Source organism: Ornithodoros turicata, chromosome 4 (genome assembly GCF_037126465.1).
Source record: "Ornithodoros turicata isolate Travis chromosome 4, ASM3712646v1, whole genome shotgun sequence".
In the NCBI taxonomy this organism is placed as follows: domain Eukaryota; kingdom Metazoa; phylum Arthropoda; class Arachnida; order Ixodida; family Argasidae; genus Ornithodoros; species Ornithodoros turicata.
Window position 1 is genome coordinate 61637516 of NC_088204.1, and position 20118 is coordinate 61657633.

General features: G+C 46.6%; 1 protein-coding gene and 1 long non-coding RNA gene across 2 annotated transcripts in view; both read right to left on the reverse strand.

The window, feature by feature from the left end:
* The window catches only part of LOC135391659 (TATA-binding protein-associated factor 172-like), a 92521-nt gene that overhangs the window by 2762 nt on the left and 69641 nt on the right, over positions 1-20118 (reverse strand). The window contains exons 29-36 of the mRNA XM_064621998.1: positions 11367-11508; positions 7939-8146; positions 6254-6384; positions 4976-5089; positions 4039-4187; positions 3845-3976; positions 1120-1327; positions 927-1018 (exon numbers count right to left, since the gene is read on the reverse strand). Of these exons, the coding sequence (XP_064478068.1) occupies positions 927-1018; positions 1120-1327; positions 3845-3976; positions 4039-4187; positions 4976-5089; positions 6254-6384; positions 7939-8146; positions 11367-11508 (1176 nt within the window). The remainder of the gene's footprint in view (positions 1-926; positions 1019-1119; positions 1328-3844; positions 3977-4038; positions 4188-4975; positions 5090-6253; positions 6385-7938; positions 8147-11366; positions 11509-20118) is intronic.
* On the reverse strand, positions 13281-15527 carry LOC135391661 (uncharacterized). Its single transcript, XR_010422069.1, has 2 exons — positions 14692-15527; positions 13281-14633 (listed from the first exon to the last, which is right to left on the reverse strand). It is a non-coding gene; the product is annotated as an uncharacterized LOC135391661 (long non-coding RNA).

Genomic DNA, 20118 nt, shown 5'->3' on the forward strand with positions numbered 1-20118 from the left:
ACTGCTTCAGAAAAGCTGGATTTGTTCATCAGGCACTGGCTACAGACGCCGATCGTGAAGTGGACTTTGGGGTGCGTGATACCGACACAGAACTTTAGGACAGAGCAACGGCTGCGAATCTGACTGACGGCTGTCAGTCTTTCGAGGAGTATGCGACAGCAGATGACGACGCACAGGCCGTCGCGGACTTTAGTGATTCGGACATCATTGCCGACGTGCGCCCGCCGCCAAACGAACTTTCCGGTGACGATGATGATGACACAGTGTCTTCCCCTCCTTACATTTTAACTACAGCGGAGGCACTCAAGTACGTTGCTTCGCTCCGCGATTTTGTGTACGCGAAGGCGCTCGCCGCGGCCCACCTGGACCACCTTGATGACTTAGAAAACGCCGTGATCTCCGCAACTGTGTATAAACAGGCGCCATTAACGATGTATTTTCAATGAACGGCATACATGACTCATGTTTCTTACACTGCTGGCCTTTTGGATCAAATTTTTTGTCCATTCCATTTATAGCGAACTTCGGATATAATGAACGGGTTGCGCGCGACCGTCGCGTTCGTTATAACCGAGATTTACTGTATTCTGATTCGACTCGCAATGGAAATTTTGCTATTCGCAAGCTCTAATTATAAGTAGAGCCTGAAGTTTTAGGGTTTAACCCGATTCTTCGCCGAATTTGCAACCCGAACTGAAGGTTGCCTCATTAGGGTGAAACCCGATTTTTACCCATCAAATTGCCCTCACTGAGACATCTGTAGGAATGCATACTAACTTGTTTGGCAGCAAATGCTCTTACCAAAGTGAGGTGATACGAACTGGGGGAAAAAAGTGGGTTCTAACGGGTTTAACCCAAAGACGCAAGTCTCTACGAATACACAGGCACCACGGCATAAGACATCTACAGAATATTCTGTGGCCTACCCCATTATCTTCTCTTCGAGGGTTCCGCGTGTAATCAATCTGTAGACGTTGACTACTTTCTTCTGGCCAATCCTGTGTGCTCGGTCCATGGCCTGAAATTATTCGATCAATTACAGCTTGCTAATCTGCACACTGGTCGACAGACATACAGCGTCCACGTGTCGTGCTTGAACGTATCCTCGAAAGAGCTTACCTGCAGATCTTTCATTGGATTCCAGTCATGCTCAACAAAGATGACGGTGTCCGCACCAGTCAGGTTGAGCCCGAGTCCGCCCACCTGCGTCGTCAGGAGCAGGACGTCTATCGAAGGGTCGTCGTTGAATCGCTGAACGAGTGCGTGTCTCTGGCCCGGTGGAACGCTGCCATCCAGGCGCAGATAGCTTACACTACTCATGTGCATCCTGCGCATTGAAAAAAGAAAAAGATACACATTTGCCAGTGCACCTATTGAAGAAGCTACAGCTCTCATACACATAGAGCCTGAAGTTTTAGGGTTTAACCCGATTCTTCCCTGAATTTGCACGCCAAATTGAAGGTTGCCTCTTTAGGGTGATACCCGATTTTTACCCAGCACATTGCCCTCGCAGACATTTTGTAGGAATGCACACTGACTTGTTTGGGAGCAAATGCAGTTACATCACCGTTTTTACCAAACCAGTACAGTTAACGATGAAAGATGAAAGTCACTGAAAAGGTTAGCCAGCTGTAGGGATCGAACCCACATCTTCTGGATGCTTCTCTCTTGTTCAGTACAGTTAGTTTGAGTAACTGAGCCCAATGTCTCCCCAAATTCAGCATACTGGAAGTTTTTCCACCCGAATTCGCATGAATTTTAGAGCACATGTTTACTGACCCGATTTTTACCCCCCGAATTTAGAAAAAAATATTTCCCGAAAACTTCAGGCTCTACATACACATAATAAAAGCAAAAAATCCAGAGTGTTCCATGTCTCTACTGCTTTTAAAGAGCAGCGCCAGCTCTTACTGAAAAAATAAAAGTGTTATTTCATTGCATGTCAAATTCTTCATGATCACATAACATTTTCACACACAAAAAATGTACACAATGCACACAAAGGCATATCTGCGGGGTGCGTGGTAGGTGCCTGGTACCCAAAGACACAAAGCACTTTTCCCATTCTCTAGCAGCCCACGTGAAAGGCTAGCAGCGTCAATGTTACAATGCGACAAAACGTGAACAAAGTAGAGACGTGCACGAGGACATCATCCAAGACATTGGCAAGGCAATACAAATGTGGTCGTTTAGTATCACAGTCGTCTCTCACTTATCCATAACTCAGTTAAAGGGGCACAAAACAGGTCGACGAACATTTTCCAATTATTATGCCCAATGAAAGAACGTAGCTCACGATATCCGAATATGAAATTCTTTTGCTTCTAGCGGGCGTCTTTAACTCGAAACAATGCCATTCAAAGAGCATAATCTGCGTGAGTCTCTCCTTATCCTTGGAACTGGGTCACATCAACATGTTTTAACGTATAGCAAAACTGAATTCTAGGCGCTGGAAGTGGGGGAGATTTCGCTCTCCTAGCCTATGACAGACCCCAATGAGACAAGCTGCAACTCGCGAGGGAACCGGTTGTGGGAACATTGGGGTGACCTCGCAGAGCAATACAGCACTGAAAACATAGTGCGCACGTGATATAGAATACTGAGGGTTTTTAGTACGGTTTGAACTGGCTATCTTGGATTGGAGAAGTGGGAATATGTTTAGAATTGACCTCACTTCTCGATATTATACACGAAAATTAATGTATAAGCGTCCCGCATTCTAAATGGTTGAAGATGCGCGACGTCAAAATGACGTGTGGCTATTGTCGCCAGGACATCGCAGGGCAGTGTCGTGAGGGCGAAAGAGTGCAGTGAATATTCAGTCGGTTTGGAGCCATTATTTAATTTTTTGCGACAACATTTTTTTGAAAACATTCACCATCAGCAACGTATCACAGTGCACTTAAACAAAGTGTGCTTCGTATACCTGTTTATTGCCCCTTTAACCATAAAAAAGCTTGTTGTCATCAGGTCTGCATAATCGGGAACAAACCTGCTAACATCAGTTATTTATCTGGTTATGCAGGATTCACTATCCATATCCATACATGAAGTCCTGGGAATAGTGTTCCAGAACAAGTGCGAAGGCAACAAAGGAAACATGCCCGGCCCTGGCATTTGCCAACGTTTGCATTGCCCCTGAGGAACGCCACATCTTGTGTGAGCCTTCTGTCACCTTTGTCATCTCCTGTGATTTTTGACACCTTTTTGGTAAGAGGTCAGCCGGTGGAGACTAGTATCGACAGACAGTAATGAGTGCTCCTGAGACGCACAAGAGATGTACGATTTCTACTGGGCACAAAAAAGGCAATATGTGAGCGCAGGCTATCCAAACCATATAGAAGTGCATAAAACCTGGTCTAGAAATGCACTGGGTGTTGATGTCGGAATGTCATTTTGCAGGAAAAATCTAAAAATATCGAAATTTACAAAATACATTTTTAAATAACATGTGCTAGAAGACGTTTCTTCTTCTCTTTCTGGAGCAATAAACTGATTTAATGAAACTGCATGCATCACCACACTTGATCTACTCATCTAGAAACTTTCCGTACGATAGAGAGCGGGCACTGAGGCGTCTGGATAAGACAGACATGACTGTAGCCATTTTTTGTCAGATGTGTCCCACGAAAACATATTTTGCACGACAAGAAATATGTTTTTGTGAAAATTTGTGAAGAGAATGATTTTCAATCTGTCAATCAATATGTCGATGGTCTTTTCAGTGAAGCTTATATTATGGCTGGCTCAGATTGACATACAATGAAAATCTGACAGTATCCAAATAACCTAGCAAAAAAATGCATTCAGGCAAAATTCAATGCATACTGCATTTGGAACTCACTTGAGCAGATCCTTCTCGACGATATCCAGCATGCTTTTAAGTTGGCAGAAAATAAGAGCTCGGTGGGCATGCACAACCTGTTCTTGCTCGGCTTGTCCCGCTGTGCCAATACCGCAGTCAAGTAGAAGCTGCCTGAAGGTTCATAAATGGCACTGTTAGGCTGCTAGGCAAATCTATTCCAAACAGAATCTCACTTTAGTGATCTCAGCTTTGCAGCATGGCCAATGTCTGACAAGGGAGTGTTGCTCTGCTGAAGAGAGCGCATGATGCGCTCGTACTCGGGATGATAAGTGTTGAGCACCAGTTTCGGGTGGTTGCACACTTTGCGTAGGTATTGTAAGGCCTGTCAGGAAAGAAAGGAAGATGCAATTACTTTGAAAGCTCTTCTTGAAACTGGTAAAATGAGGATGATAACAATAGCTTTAAAGTTGACTGAACTAACAAGACTCTAGTCTGAAACTTCACATGACCTTGCCTTGCTTTTGTGAAAAAAAAAAACATTTATATACTTTTGTAGTGTGACTTGAATGAAAGCTTTTTACTTCTGAAATATGAAAAGCTCTCGTTTTATTTTTTATCAGAAAATTAGCTTTTCCACCCAATATTGCCATATATTGCCTTATTTTACAGCTCCCGAGATAGAACTCGATTTTTGCCCCACTAAATAGCACAAAATATAGAAACCTGAAAACACAAGGGTTTCAGCTACGAACAGTCCGCTGTGTCTGTGGTTACAGCAGCTCTGCAGTGAAGCACATGTATATGTCTTCGAAAGAGATGGTGCATGAGCTCGCGTTTCCGTCGTGTTGCTCCAAGTGCATGTGTGGTTTGTGCATTGGCGTCATCTCCGTCGAAGGGAAAAGGTGCATGGCCGACACTCAAGCGCTACTCGGCTCCCAACCAAGCACAAGTATTCCACCAAATAAAAGCTATGTCCAGTTGTGCCCAGTCTGAGTACACATTGCAAAATTTAATTTCAAGGCAACTTAAACACACCTTCTACAAGTAACGATGGTGACAGTCGCGCAAGAAGTGAGAGATCAAGCTACCCAGAGGGGCATTTTTATAGTGAAGTTTCCTACCTATAGCTATTTCAAGAAATATGCTACCTAAATTTGTAAGCGTGCATACCTGGAACACATGGCAAGTTCCATGCATGTCCACATTCTCATTGCTGGCTCCTACAACGGAGTCGTCAACAGCTTTCTTTGCTCGGCTCTTGGCAAAGTCTTCGTACAGTTGCACCTGCACAAGTACAATTTGTTGAAATAACTTAGAGTCAGGCAGTTTACAAGGCTATACAGTGGACTCTCGTTAATTCGAACTCGGGGGGGGGGGGGGGGATTATTTGTTCAAATACAGCGGAGTTCGAACTAACGGGAGACGCTCTCCTGGAAGGGGTGCCTGGGCGCAGGCAGTGTGTGCAGACGCGTTCGAGTCGTGTTATACATTTGCGGTACCGGTTTCACTTTAAAACGCTTTTATATTGCCATAATTAGAATCGTTACTGGTGCCAAACTCCACTACTACCGTCGTTACGTTCCCGATGCCTAACCGATGTTACGGTGGAGAAAACTGTCATAGCATCAGGGCGTTACGACTTTGAAGGAAATGCAGGACTTATATGTTGAGTAACGGTCAGGGACTGTTTGCATTGCTTTCGATTTGAACAAAAGTTCAAGCGCGACGTCCGCATTTTCCTCAGAAGAAACATAGCGCACTGTCCAGCGCCGATGCTGCATCAGGTGCACTGGGTAAAGCTGGTTAGCAGCTTGGGTCATCCAAATATTGGTCGCTACCCTCCGCACGGTCCTCTGGTCTAGTTCGGCTGGTGCACGCGGCATCGATGATGTCCTCATCAGTCAAGAGCCCAGTCTCCACGCCATTGTCTACGCCGACATGGTGCCAGTTAGGAAAATAAACGATGACAGTGAACGAGTTGTAGAACAATATTGACAGCCGTGAAGTTATATAAGTGAGTGATGGCAAGCGAACGGACCTCCTCCTCCATTCACGGCCTCAAGGGGAAGAGAGGGAGAGAGGAGAGGGACGGAGGGAGAACGCAAGTGGTCGCGTAAGCTCCTTGCTGTCCTAAAGACGTGAAAGCATCCATGAACAGCACAAAATGTGGAAAAAGGACGGGAACCGTATGGAAGGTCAATAACCACAGAGAGATGGGGCGCCGTGACCCATTCCGGTCCAATGCGCAAGCGCCATTAGTGCAAATTATGCAGTGTATACGCTCGTCCGTCCAAATTAGTTTAGTTACTTCAAATTAGTAGGAATTTCTCCCCATCGAAATACACGTGGCTTGGATGGGACCCGGACGAGAGTTCGAATTATCCGGCGGTTCAAATTAAGCGATTTCAAATTAACGAGATTCTACTGTACAAGGATGTGAAGGAGTACCTGAAGAGGGCTCAGTTCGCAATAGTAGTCCTGAATTATTTTGGGGGGCAAGTCCTGTAGGACGTCATCCTTCATTCTCCGCAGCAGGAAAGGCAGGACTTGTCGATGAAGAGACTCCATAGCTAGGACACCTGCAATTATTGTTAATTGTTGAAGTAATGCCATTGTATTTTAACGTATTAAGGAAGAAACACTGAATTCTTCAAAGCACAGTGTGCTCTACATGGGTTACAAAAGATGTATTTCATGCAAAAAATTGTGTCAAGCTATTTCTGTTGTAAAAAGTTATTGCAGGACTGTGCACGCTACACTGCGCTTATGATGATCACTGCTCATGAGCTTCCACGCTGACAACCGGACAACTAAATAATCCAGTTGAAGGCATCCAATCTGAGACCCCCTCATGGACATCTATGTCTTTTTTTACAGAAGACACTTGGTACATTTCTTTCTGAGCCTCTGCTACCTTTCTTTGTTTGTGACCCCGTACCACATACACTAACGACTGCCTATAGATTTGCTATAATGAGTTTCTGTGCATTTGCATTTTTAAAAACTTTGTATCGTGGTACACTGTCACCATTGTGGTATTGTTTAATGTCTACAAAAGAATGCTGTGCTTTAAGGCCAACTTCCATGGAACAAATTTTTTGCAACGAAGTTTGCATGGCGCGCGTTCCGCCGCCAGTTGTTCGCCGGCACCAGCTCCATGGTACGAAAAACTAGCGTACGGCGTCGCAAAGTCTTGCTTTGATGTCACTGTTGCCAGAGTGCAAGGTGAAATCAGTTGCTCATATGCTTAATGTCACAAATTTTGCAACTAAATCCAACAACTGTCTCAAAAAGCTCGCCCAGTAATGTACAGCGAATAGGCGATACTGCGAAAGGAAAACATGTTTCTTGGTAGAGAATGCCTGGCGTTGTAGCGACAGCACCCCATAAGAAGAAGAAGAAAAAGACCCACAAGAGCTGGCGCAGATTCGTTGCGGAAGAGCGCTTTGATTTGCCGGCCTCATGTTCACCCGCAGTTGACGCTTCCGGAATCGCAGACGCTGGGTGAAAATATCTGGCGTGGGCAGATTGCCAGCGGACGCTCACAATGCTGACGCCTCGCGCAGGGCGTCCGACGCTGAGCTAAGTTCGCAGCTTTTTCGCTGTACATTCGCTCCATGGAGGTTGCCCTTTAGAGTTTAACCCTGTAGGACCTATTTTTACAAGTCAACTTGCACCAGTGTCACTTTAAGTAAAACACGAGTTTGCCACAGTGCAAATTCAGCAATGAATGCAGGCACTAGAGAACACGAAGTACTGTGCATTCTCCTAGGCTACTTTGCATCTCGTGTTCATCCGAAATGCCAGAAGTGTTTTTTTTTCTTTTGCCTGATAGCACCTGATTCTACCGTTTCACAGCTCTTGAAATAAAACCCGACTCTTGTCCGAAAAACATAAAGTCCCAAATCACAAAGATAAAATTATAAGCACACGATGGCGCATCATTTTTTAAAATTTGTGTTGGATGATGGACAGTTCTAAATGGAAAGAGATGCCTGAGGCTTATACTAACATTTGTGCAATCGTCACATATTAAATTTTATCATTAAAAATTGATAACCCACTCTTTGTTTCGTAGTGTCAGCATTTTTCAAGGTACTGTACCCTTCAATACAATCTGCAAGAAAACTTACCAGCTTCCTGTTCCTTAGAAGATGATTTTGCATCTCTTGACTGCAGGATGGGTCGACTGTAGCGTGACACAAACTGTCTCTCCGTACCCAAGAACCCTGGCATCAGAAAGTCGAAGAGGGACCACAGGTCAAGTACGTTGTTCTGGATGGGCGTCCCCGTCAGAATGAGTCGGTGATTCGCACGCAGTTGTTTGATAGCACGAGCAAGCTGTACGAAAGTAATGGGATTAGATCATGCACACGCGCATAGCTGTTTCTACCAGAAGTATGCCGACCATAAAGTCGGGACCATAAAGACATAGACATGCAGCCTGAAAGGTTTATGGCTAATGATGAGGAATTCAGTAAAATCAAGATTATACAATTTCCTGGCTAGTACGATCAACTTTTTCAAAATTTAAGAAACATTTGTTTTCTTTTGTAGTCAGAATTGGGCTCAAACGGATAGGACCATATGTAGTATTAATGACAAGCTTTTGTGCAGCCTATATTTTATCAGGCAGACTCGTGATAAGCAGCGTTTTAAGGTGAGCAAATATTTAGAAACTTTCAATGTAGTGGCCATGATAGTGATCACGGTCATCCATTACTGAACCCTGAGATTGGGGAAGAAACAAAGACACAATGTGGATAAGATCTCGAACACAGCTGAAAGCTTAATCACAAAATCATGGAGCATACACATGAGAGAAGAGGAGGACAGGGGGAGAAAGTAAAGCTTTTAGTACTTAGCGAGGGAAAACCAAAGATGGTCTACTGATACAATTCCCCGAATTTAGGTGTGTGCGAATATTTGAGTTCTCAAATTCGAACCGAATATCAAACGCTCGAACTATTCGATTCGTGAATCGAATATCCAGTATTCGAATTTTCGAATATTTGACTATTCCACGAATATGAACGACACAACCCGAAAGTGGGCTTCACCTGATACTTCCGTGCATGAGGCGAAGCCTGCTTTACGAAATTGCCCTTGTTGCAGGACCAATACAGGCGGGACGGTGTTTTGTTTGAGATAACGTTATCCAAACTTAGTTTTCTAGACATCGTCTGTAGGAGGGGTGGTGCCCCTCCCACATGCAGTTTAGCGGTGTTGACGAGGGACTTTGATTTGATGTCTGTGAGGTTGCCTTTAAAAAGTTAGGACTCTTGAATAATGACTACAGCCCATGAACAAGAAGGGTGTCTTAAAGATGTCCTTTACGTCTAAAATTTCAGTAGTGCAACTTCCTAGGGCGAGTGCAAAGAAACTAAAGGGTGTTCATGACAAAGCTGAGGCAGGATGCCAATTCGTTTGTTTCACAAATGGCCTGTAGTTGTCTGAAGCAATTACAGCCTCATCCGTGTAACATGCTACTGCCTGACATCAAAATTTGAAATGTAGGTAACCACTCCATTACTCCAGTAAGTGTAGGCTCACCTGGAATGCAGGAAGCACTCTCATGTAAAATTAAAGAGTAGGGGCTTTAAACAGAAGAATTGCATGTCTTTCATGACAGTTAATGCCAGAAATATTGCACTAAAGCCATGGGCTACAAAATGAAAACTTTTAGTGCGAAAGTCACATATTGTAAATTTTGCACGAATATTCGATATTCGATTCGGTATTCGCAATTTTTTCCCCCATTCGATCCGATATTCGATTCGACTTAAAATATTCGGATTCGCACACCCCTACCCGAATTATGTATTTATTTTCACTTATGGTCCTACGGCAATTCACCCAAGTTCTTTTTTTCTTTGATAAATATACCAGAATCATTCACGTAGAGTACCGAAATCAAACTTTGCACAATTTTCTGTTGAGCCACATTTATGTAATTTTGTCCTCAGACGAGGCAAGTCTCATCTGCCACGAGAAGTCATTCACAATCAGGTATGGACTGTAGCAGAGCACGTTTTACTGGATATCAGGCTGATATAAATGTTGTTAACTGCACTTTTTGCAAGAACAGGACTGCCATTACTAAAGCAGCAATGTGGGGTAGTTGGTGTTGACTTTTTCTACAATACACTTCAGTTGTGAGTGACGCCTGTCCTGTGTGGTTCCTTTTGTCCTCGTCTGTTAGCGTCCCCAAATTGCGCAGTATGCATTTCCAACAACTAGCTCGACTTTCTGCACTGATTCATCTCAAAGCATCTCATAAATAGGACAAGGATGATGAGTGTAAAAGCAGTAGTCCTGTTCACTCGTCGTTTTTGTCCTGTGTAGCAACTTTGTGATGAATAGGATTGCTGATAGTTGGTGAGTCCAAGTCATCTTCAGGTGAAGCGGCACTGCTGTCTACTGGTACCAATTCCAGCCTTAAAGTGTTATATGACATGATGTAACAGGTATGTTTCAGATATGCCAAAAAAAGTCTAGTTCAGCTCAATGTGTCGGTAGCCATTCTCAGTAACCCCGTAATCCAAGTTCCAAGTAATCCAGTTCTTGAACTTTGAGTTACTTCTAGAATGATCTCAGAGTGAGAAGATGCCATCAACAGACCACTGCCACCCAGTGCACCACATTGTCATGTAGCAGTATGTACTGTGCTTGGAATATACTCGAATATATGTACCCATTTTTGTGGTTTATAGTAAGGTGAGATAGTATTCATATGCTCTACATTTTGTGCTTTCACTGAGATTGTAGTGGTGTTAATAGTCAAAGGTGTAGTTTCTCCATCAGGGTGGCTGAGATGGAATGGCATCTAAGATGTTCCTGTTGAATTCACTTCAAAGCTGACTCTGAGCCAGCTGAAAGTCTATTTCTGGCTCTACAATCTACTTCAAACGCATTACTGGTTCCATAATCCACTTGAAAGTGGATCCACTTCAGCAATTTTTCCACCTGGGATGCCTCCATGTTCACCAAAATCCAGAGAGTCGTGCCGTCGAACCGCTGTTCATTGTGCTGTCTACATCCACTCTCTCGAAATCATTCTAAACATTACCACATGGTTGCAGGTTCAGGTTTAGGTATGTGTAATCCCTTTTGAAACAGGGCAGGTGTCTTGAGGTAACATGGGCGAGAAAGGAAAAAAGGTAGATAAAGATTGCAGAGTTCATCAAAAGGTGGCGCCGGATTCCAATAATTTTTTTCCTCCCTTTGTGCCGAAGTGCCATATGTCACAGGTATTAATTGGGTTTAACCCGCAACCAGCAAGCCTCAATTCGGGGAGCAGATTTGGGGAAAAACCCGAGAAATTCAGGCTCTATGGATGATTTTGACGATCCTCGTCAGACAAGCGACAGTGACGTCGAAAATATGTAAGCAGTGGGGGGTTTGCAGTAGCTTTCCACTCATAGGACAGTATAAATGTCACTTCGTATTATGCGTGGGTTCGCATTATATGTGGTCAAACACGGTACATCCAAATGCAGGAGGTGCCATGAATTACTGCTGAAATGTTACAATGTACATTAGATACTGCTGCGATACATACCTTTGTTCGTCCATTTTTGATGATGTGTCCTTCATCAAGAATGCAGTAATTCCAACGGATTGCGCCAAAAAAGTCAATGTCATTACGAACAATGTCGTAAGATGCCACAATCAGGTTGTGCCTCCGTGCCCTGCCTTGAAGCCTGCACGAAAGGAAAACTCTATTAGAGGAACAGTGAAGGCCCTTTTCCCACAAATTTTTAATTTTCAGCTGCGGCATATTGTGGAACAAATAATGTGCCCTTGTGCAAGAATGGCTATCCTAGAAAACCAGTAGCATGTGCATGCGCAAGGCCTTCCATGTGCGGACCCTCAACTCCTTCAGAGAGCCCAAGTGGTGCTAACGTAAATCCGTCATGTAAGAGTCTGCTGCAAGTAGCACCGCACCATGTCCGTAGCAGGTACTTTTTGGTGATAAATGTGATGACACGACTACTCACTACGATGATTCTACGTCACGCCTGATCATGCCATGCTCCTAAGGTCGTGCTGCACAGCTCCTGGCTAGGGTTGGCAACTTTCATCGTAAAAAAATACTGGCCAAGTAATTGAGATCAAAAGAGAGGCGGAGGAGAAGGAGCAGGAGAGGACTGGGCAAGAAAAATAGAGAGAATAGGAGAGGCCTGTCAAGAGGGAAAGTGTGGATTCAGTAGTGTTCATAAAAACATACCGTTCGTTCCACTTGGACTGTTCATGTTAAAATGTACATAGGAAACAAAGGCTTGTAAGCACACGAAAGTACTGCTACTACCATAGCGGAGTCGGGCCCATTCCAAATTCATTCAAGAGGCTCAGGGAATTTGTCAAAACTTCTCCGCAGAATGCCTTCCATGGTAAAATACAGGCAAAATGCTGCCAGTATTGCCTTTCAACTGGTATTCGCGCGAGCAACGAATAACTGGCTGTGTCTGCTAAACACTGTCCGAGTGGTAACTCTACATGTTGCCGCTTTCTCTATGATTTTTTCGTAAATTCAATTGCTCAGTAGCCAGACAGCAGAAATGAATGAAGCAGGGCCTAGAGCATCACTAAACACCTTTTTGCTCATTCAAGCAGTTTCGGGCATTGTTTTGTATCCAATTTTGCGTCCACTTTTGAGGATGGTACAGCTTGGGACAAAAAGATTACGGAATACTGGGGTGTCGCATTTCTCCATCGGAGCGACACCCTGTCTGCAAACAGGTGCGGAGGCACATAGTACTGAGAGATGGATAGAATAGAATAGTTTCTTATTCGATCTCTCCCTTGCACCTAGCAGCAGGTCGTTCCAATGAAGAAATACACCAGTGCCGCGTTCCGTAAACTGTTGTCCCAAGCTGTATCTAACCAGTCAAGTAAGAGCATACCAAAGCACACTAACAAAGCAGTGATGTCAGGAAAATGTCCTCGTGGATGGCAGCTGTAGAGGCTGCAAGTAGTGTTGTGCGAATATTCGAGATTTCGAATACGGACAGAATATTTTCTGTATTTGTATTTCATTTGACGATTTTATATTCTAGGCTTTCAAATAAATCAGTATATTCAAATCTTTGAGATTTCCTGAATTCACGAGCCCTACGCGTTAAACCCGTGCAGCACTTCCCCGAAAAGAACGCTCTGTAGCAGTGCGTTCCGTGCTCGTGACGTCAGCATCATGCAAAATCATCAAGTGTGTCCGCAAATGATAAGGAGCCTCCACTGGTCAAACACATGCAATGGATGGCTGAAATTTTACCTGGGAAATCTATATAGACCACATCGGCACATGACTAAGACTTCAACAATAAAGAACACGCAACAGCTCTTGCGCATGGGTTGATGTTGTGCCCACCTAAGTTGCCTCCCCCAATCTAATTGGAATGCTGCACCTAAGCAATGAAGATCCAAAACACAGCGCGAGAAGACACGACGGAAGAAGAGAGGACAGGACAGGCGCTGACTCCAACGAACAGTTTAATAACACAAAAACCAGTACGCAGGCGCACAGCCGCCAACCCAGTCACCCCACCTTGGTCCAAAAGCGCAGACGCTCGGACAGACACAATCACTACCGCCGCGACAACATCCTCCTCTCCCCCGATAACAAAGACACAGAAGTTTGGCTCACACACCTACCGCCTCTATCCCCGATAAAAAACGCTTCAGATAACTCCCGCGCACCCTTATCTGTGCTCCTAGATAGCACGACAATCTGACTAAATAGCGGAGTACACTTACATTTGGTAACATGCATAGGCAAATGACGCGTGTCCGCACTAGACAAAGACCTTTCATCATCTCGGGCCCTGTCGTTAACACACCGGCCAGTCTGGCCAATGTACACCCTATCGCATGTGAGTGGGATCTCATAAACTACCCCCACCGCACAGCTAACGTACTGGTGCTGATGGCTCCTGCCACAAGAGACTTTAGGCTTACTACGATCAACTTTCGAACAAAGGCCCGAGAGCTTGCAAGGTGCCGAAAATACCATAGGTACACCGTACCTATTAGCCACTCTTTTCAAATTGTGCGATACTCTGTGCACGTACGGAACAACCATACATCTAGTAGAACCCCTCGCCACTTCCCCCCTAGGTTTCCGCACCTTTCCTTTAACCTTTTGGAGAAGGCCTTCGGCTACACTCGCCAACAGCCTTGTGGGGAATCCAGCATCACGCCATATGATTTGCTGCCAAATGCCGCCAAATGCTGGATTCCTTGGGGAATCCAGCAGCACCCAACCTGTCAACCTGGGCCGTGAAACTCTCCAACAAAACGTGCTCACAAGACTTCTTTAAAGCGGATTCCTAGCAGAGCAAAGCAATAGCGCGCTTCACAGTCTTAGATTGGGCCGAGTCAAAAGGCATCAGGTCCTTCTTTGCCCTCGGGTGGAAGGCCCAACACAAGCGCTTCTCCCCAACACGGATATTAAGGTCCAGGAACTGTATACGCCCATTCGCCTGTAGCTCTGACGTGAACGACAACCCTTTCGGACAGAAAAATGTCACACAAAACCGGCGCAACACACGACCCGATGCAAATACCCCGACGCTGCAAAAACAGCCTATCCTCATGCTGCACTACCGTCGCCCCCAAATAGAACTCCAAAAGAGTCATGAAATTATCACGGCAAGCCCAGAAGCATTCTGAAAGGCGATCACACCATTCACCTCAACGCAGTCCCTGACAGCACAAAACAGTTCCTGGTGAGGCACAGAATAGAATAAATCCACCACGTCCACGGAGAACAGATATCCCACTGATGTCAATCCCTCCAGCAAGCCGATGACCTCACCAGAACTCCTCACTATGAAGAAGTCCCCCAAGTCAAGCTCCCGCAAATGCTTAAGCAGAAATCGACTCACATGGAGCTGCCAAGTGCCCTTTTCGCTGACAATTGTCCGGAACGGTACCTCAGGCTTGTGCGTCTTGGCTGTGAAAAACATCGCCAATGTCCCGCTTTTGCTGCCCTTCACTGCCTTAGCAAGGCGTTGCAATTCAAAAGCAGTCGTCACACAACGCTGCCGCCATCTTCCTGGCCCTCGATTCACAGACTTGGACTTGACGGAAGTTCTTCTCCACGGCCCTCCCGGCCTTCTCTGCAAATACACCCTCCGGGAGCACAACAAACCCGCCTTCCTTGTCAGACTGCAGAAGGCGCAACCCATTGCTCCGGCAAAACTCCACCACCTTGCCTACGCGGCATATGCCTCTTTGCGGAGGGCGGCGTACGGTCCTTTCCATCACCTCAACACCCTCTGCGGTGCACCTACCCTTGTCCTCCTGTTGGGCCCTCTCAGCCACACGACGGTTGAGGGCCAGCAACTCATGCGTGGGAATGACGGGTTCAAGGCTATACTTGGGACCTTTCCTGAGCATGGAAGAAACTTCCTCTGGAAGACTGACATCACCCAAAACCACCGGGTCCTTACGCCGTACCGGTGTAGGCATCTGGGCCGTGGTCGCCCTAAGGAGCGCTGCCAGCTGAACGCCCCACAAGGCCTCGGTCGTGCGTGCAATCTGTGCTCTCAGCGCCTCATACCTTCTGACCGCCACCCACGCTGGAAGCTGCTCAAAATAGTTCACCCGCAACCAATCAGCAAAGGTTCTGACTTGCCTCCAAAACTCGGACCTCAACACCTTACAGACGCGCATGGCATGACCAAACGACGGGGACATCAGGCCGAGCAGGGTGTTAATCTCCGGCAGTACCAACCTTTTTCTGAGGCACCAAGTGATGACTCTAGCCCGGCAGGCTGTGGCCGCCATTGCCGCCATAATTGCAGCCATATCTGGCGCTCTTGATGAAACACAAAAAGAAGGGCCCGATGTAGAAGAAATGTAATCCAAGAGGACTCGCTGTTGGGCACATTGGTGACTATACATGAAGATCCAAAACACAGCGCGAGAAGACACGACGGAAGAAGAGAGGACAGGACAGGCGCTGACTCCAACGAACAGTTTAATAACACAAAAACCAGTACGCAGGCGCACAGCCGCCAACCCAGTCGCCCCACCTTGGTCCAAAAGTGCAAACGCTCAGACAGACACAATCACTACCGCCGCGACAACATCCTCCTCTCCCCCGATAACAAAGACACAGAAGTTTGGCTCACACACCTACCGCCTCTATCCCCGATAAAAAACGCTTCAGATAACTCCCGCGCACCCTTATCTGTGCTCCTAGATAGCACGACAATCTGACTAAATAGCGGAGTACACTTACATTTGGTAACATGCATAGGCAAATGACGCGTGTCCGCACTAGACAAAGACCTTTCATGCTCTCGGGCCCTGTCGTTAACACACCGGCCAGTCTGGCCAATGTACACCCTATCGCATGTGAGTGGGATCTCATAAACTACCCCCACCGCACAGCTAACGTACTGGTGCTGATGGCTCCTGCCACAAGAGACTTTAGGCTTACTACGATCAACTTTCGAACAAAGGCCCGAGAGCTTGCAAGGTGCCGAAAATACCATAGGTACACCGTACCTATTAGCCACTCTTTTCAAATTGTGCGATACTCTGTGCACGTACGGAACAACCATACATCTAGTAGAACCCCTCGCCACTTCCCCCCTAGGTTTCCGCACCTTTCCTTTAACCTTTTGGAGAAGGCCTTCGGCTACACTCGCCAACAGCCTTGTGGGGAATCCAGCAGCACCCAACCTGTCAACCTGGGCCGTGAAACTCTCCAACAAAACGTGCTCACAAGACTTCTTTAAAGCGGATTCCTAGCAGAGCAAAGCAATAGCGCGCTTCACAGTCTTAGATTGGGCCGAGTCAAAAGGCATCAGGTCCTTCTTTGCCCTCGGGTGGAAGGCCCAACACAAGCGCTTCTCCCCAACACGGATATTAAGGTCCAGGAACTGTATACGCCCATTCGCCTGTAGCTCTGACGTGAACGACAACCCTTTCCCTCCACAGTGAAATTGCTGTAACACACCACTAACAATATTCTCATAGCAATCATCAGCGCGCCGCCCCACAACAACCAGGAAATCGTCAACGTACCGACAAATTCTAAGCACAGACCCATCATCCAGAACAGATCTTACCCCTCTATCCACCGCGGACAGAAAATGTCACACAAAACCGGCGCAACACACGACCCGATGCAAAAACCCCGACGCTGCAAAAACAGCCTATCCTCATGCTGCACTAACGTCGCCCCCAAATAGAACTCCAAAAGAGTCATGAAATTATCACGGCAAGCCCAGAAGCATTCTGAAAGGCGATCACACCATTCACCTCAATGCAGTCCCTGACAGCACAAAACAGTTCCTGGTGAGGCACAGAATAGAATAAATCCACCACGTTAAGCATTGCGGGAGCTTGACTTGGGGGACCCCTTCGTGGTGAGGAGTTCTGGTGAGGTCATCGGCTTGCTGGAGGGATTGACATCAGTGGGATATCTGTTCTCCGTGTACGTGGTGGATTTATTCTATTCTGTGCCTCACCAGGAACTGTTTTGTGCTGTCAGGGACTGCATTGAGGTGAATGGTGTGATCGCCTTTCAGAATGCTTCTGGGCTTGCCGTGATAATTTCATGACTCTTTTGGAGTTCTATTTGGGGGCGACGGTAGTGCAGCATGAGGATAGGCTGTTTTTGCAGCGTCGGGGTATTTGCATCGGGTCGTGTGTTGCGCCGGTTTTGTGTGACATTTTTCTGTCCGCGGTGGATAGAGGGGTAAGATCTGTTCTGGATGATGGGTCTGTGCTTAGAATTTGTCGGTACGTTGACGATTTCCTGGTTGTTGTGGGGCGGCGCGCTGATGATTGCTATGAGAATATTGTTAGTGGTGTGTTACAGCAATTTCACTGTGGAGGGAAAGGGTTGTCGTTCACGTCAGAGCTACAGGCGAATGGGCGTATACAGTTCCTGGACCTTAATATCCGTGTTGGGGAGAAGCGCTTGTGTTGGGCCTTCCACCCGAGGGCAAAGAAGGACCTGATGCCTTTTGACTCAGCCCAATCTAAGACTGTGAAGCGCGCTATTGCTTTGCTCTGCTTGGAATCCGCTTTAAATAAGTCTTGTGAGCACGTTTTGTTGGAGAGTTTCACGGCCCAGGTTGACAGGTTGGGTGCTGCTGGATTCCCCACAAGGGTGTTGGCGAGTGTAGCCGAAGGCCTTCTCCAAAAGGTTAAAGGAAAGGTGCGGAAACCTAGGGGGGAAGTGGCGAGGGGTTCTACTAGATGTATGGTTGTTCCGTACGTGCACAGAGTATCGCACAATTTGAAAAGAGTGGCTAATAGGTACGGTGTACCTATGGTATTTTCGGCACCTTGCAAGCTCTCGGGCCTTTGTTCGAAAGTTGATCGTAGTAAGCCTAAAGTCTCTTGTGGCAAGAGCCATCAGCACCAGTACGTTAGCTGTGCGGTGGGGGTAGTTTACGAGATCCCACTCACATGCGATAGGGTGTACATTGGCCAGACTGGCCGGTGTGTTAACGACAGGGCCCGAGAGCATGAAAGGTCTTTGTCTAGTGCGGACACGCGTCATTTGCCTATGCATGTTACCAAATGTAAGTGTACTCCGCTATTTAGTCAGACTATCGTGCTATCTAGGAGCAGAGATAAGGGTGCGTGGGAGTTATCTGAAGCGTTTTTTATCGGGGATAGAGGCGGTAGGTGTGTGAGCCAAACTTCTGTGTCTTTGTTATCGGGGGAGAGGAGGATGTTGTCGCTGCGGTAGTGATTGTGTCTGTCTGAGCGTCTGCGCTTTTGGACCAAGGTGGGGTGACTGAGTTGGCGGCTGTGCGCCTGCGTACTGGTTTTTGTGTTATTAAACTGTTCGTTGGAGTCAGCGCCTGTCCTGTCCTCTCTTCTTCCGTCGTGTCTTCTCGCGCTGTGTTTTGGATCTTCATGTATAGTCACCAACGTGCCCAACAGCGAGTCCACCTAAGCAATGAGTCAGTGTCTGGATAGTCCAATGACATGCACACCGGGGGCTGTGTGTGCATTGCGCAGAGCCCACCCCAGATGGTGAAGGCAAAGGCACCGCATGGGAGGGAGTACCGTATTTGCTTGAATGCAAGACAACTCCCCTAAAAATAATCGCAAAAATAGGCAGAAAAAAAAAATAATGACAAAAATTGCCACCTAACATACTTTATTAAGAGCAGTCGACTTTCATCTATGTCAGAATCACCACTGTTCTTCTTGTCTGAGTCGTCCCACAGCAAGTCGTCTTCAGTCCCATCCATCGCGTTCGGGATGCTGTATTTCTTGAACGTGCACACTATGATGTTCTCGGGGATTGCCCTCCACGCGTAAAAATCCTACTTGGCGCAGAGAGGCACACTTCAGACGTCCGGTAGGGGTTAGGTCCTTCTCGTGTTAGCTTGCCGTCCACTCTTTGGCTCACCAAGGGTTTTCCTCATGCTGGAACAGTAGAAGATTTCTTTCTGTTGCCCAAGCCATCTTCGTACGTTTGCCTCGGAAACACTGCCCAACTTGAACGTTGTTGTTCATGGTTTCAGTTGCTTCGATCACCTTCCACTTGAATTCGGCAGAGTAGAAAACACGCAAGGAGGCTATCACGAAACGCACATGCAAACGCAACTAGCACCGAAATACACGAGGCACAGCTGACAAGTGAGGGAGAAGTAAGTCACGTGGGCTCTCCTCCTCGCCTTTCATTCTCTTCCTTTTGTCTGGCATTTGCACTCTCTCCCTTGTCTGGCAGAAGGCATGGTTCCAATTGCAAGACGACCCCCCTTTTGGGGGCACCGTGTTTTGCAATCGTGCACATACGGTACTTAACTGGCAAATAGACTGTGACGGCTGAAATGCTTGGCATCCAGTTCTTTTTTTTTCTTTAAATTCCGCGTTAGCGCCGCGAAGCAACTGTGGCTATGAGCGGCATACAGATGTGGAGAGATGGAGAGAGGATAGGATGAAGGAGTGGGGGACAGGGCGGTTAGTGTGCGTCCGGGGCAGGCTTCAGGGGGAACTGTGCCGACATTCGTCTGGAAAGTCTTCGGGAAAACCCAGGGAAAACCTCAGACAGCACAGCCGGTAATAGGATTCGAACTCATGTCACTTCCCAGTCTCGGCATGGAAAGTGATCGTCTTAACCACTATGACATGGGAGCTGCATCCAATTCTCCAGACACCAGCAAACTACTGCGTCTGCACTGCAAGACCAATCTGAACTACACCTCAGTATCTCGAGTGAGTTTCTTAAAAGCGGCATTTGTGAACACGACGGGAGGTGCTCCAGCCATTACATTATGTGACAGCGGAGATAACCGCTGTCACGTGAGAGAGCAACAGCATTGACACAA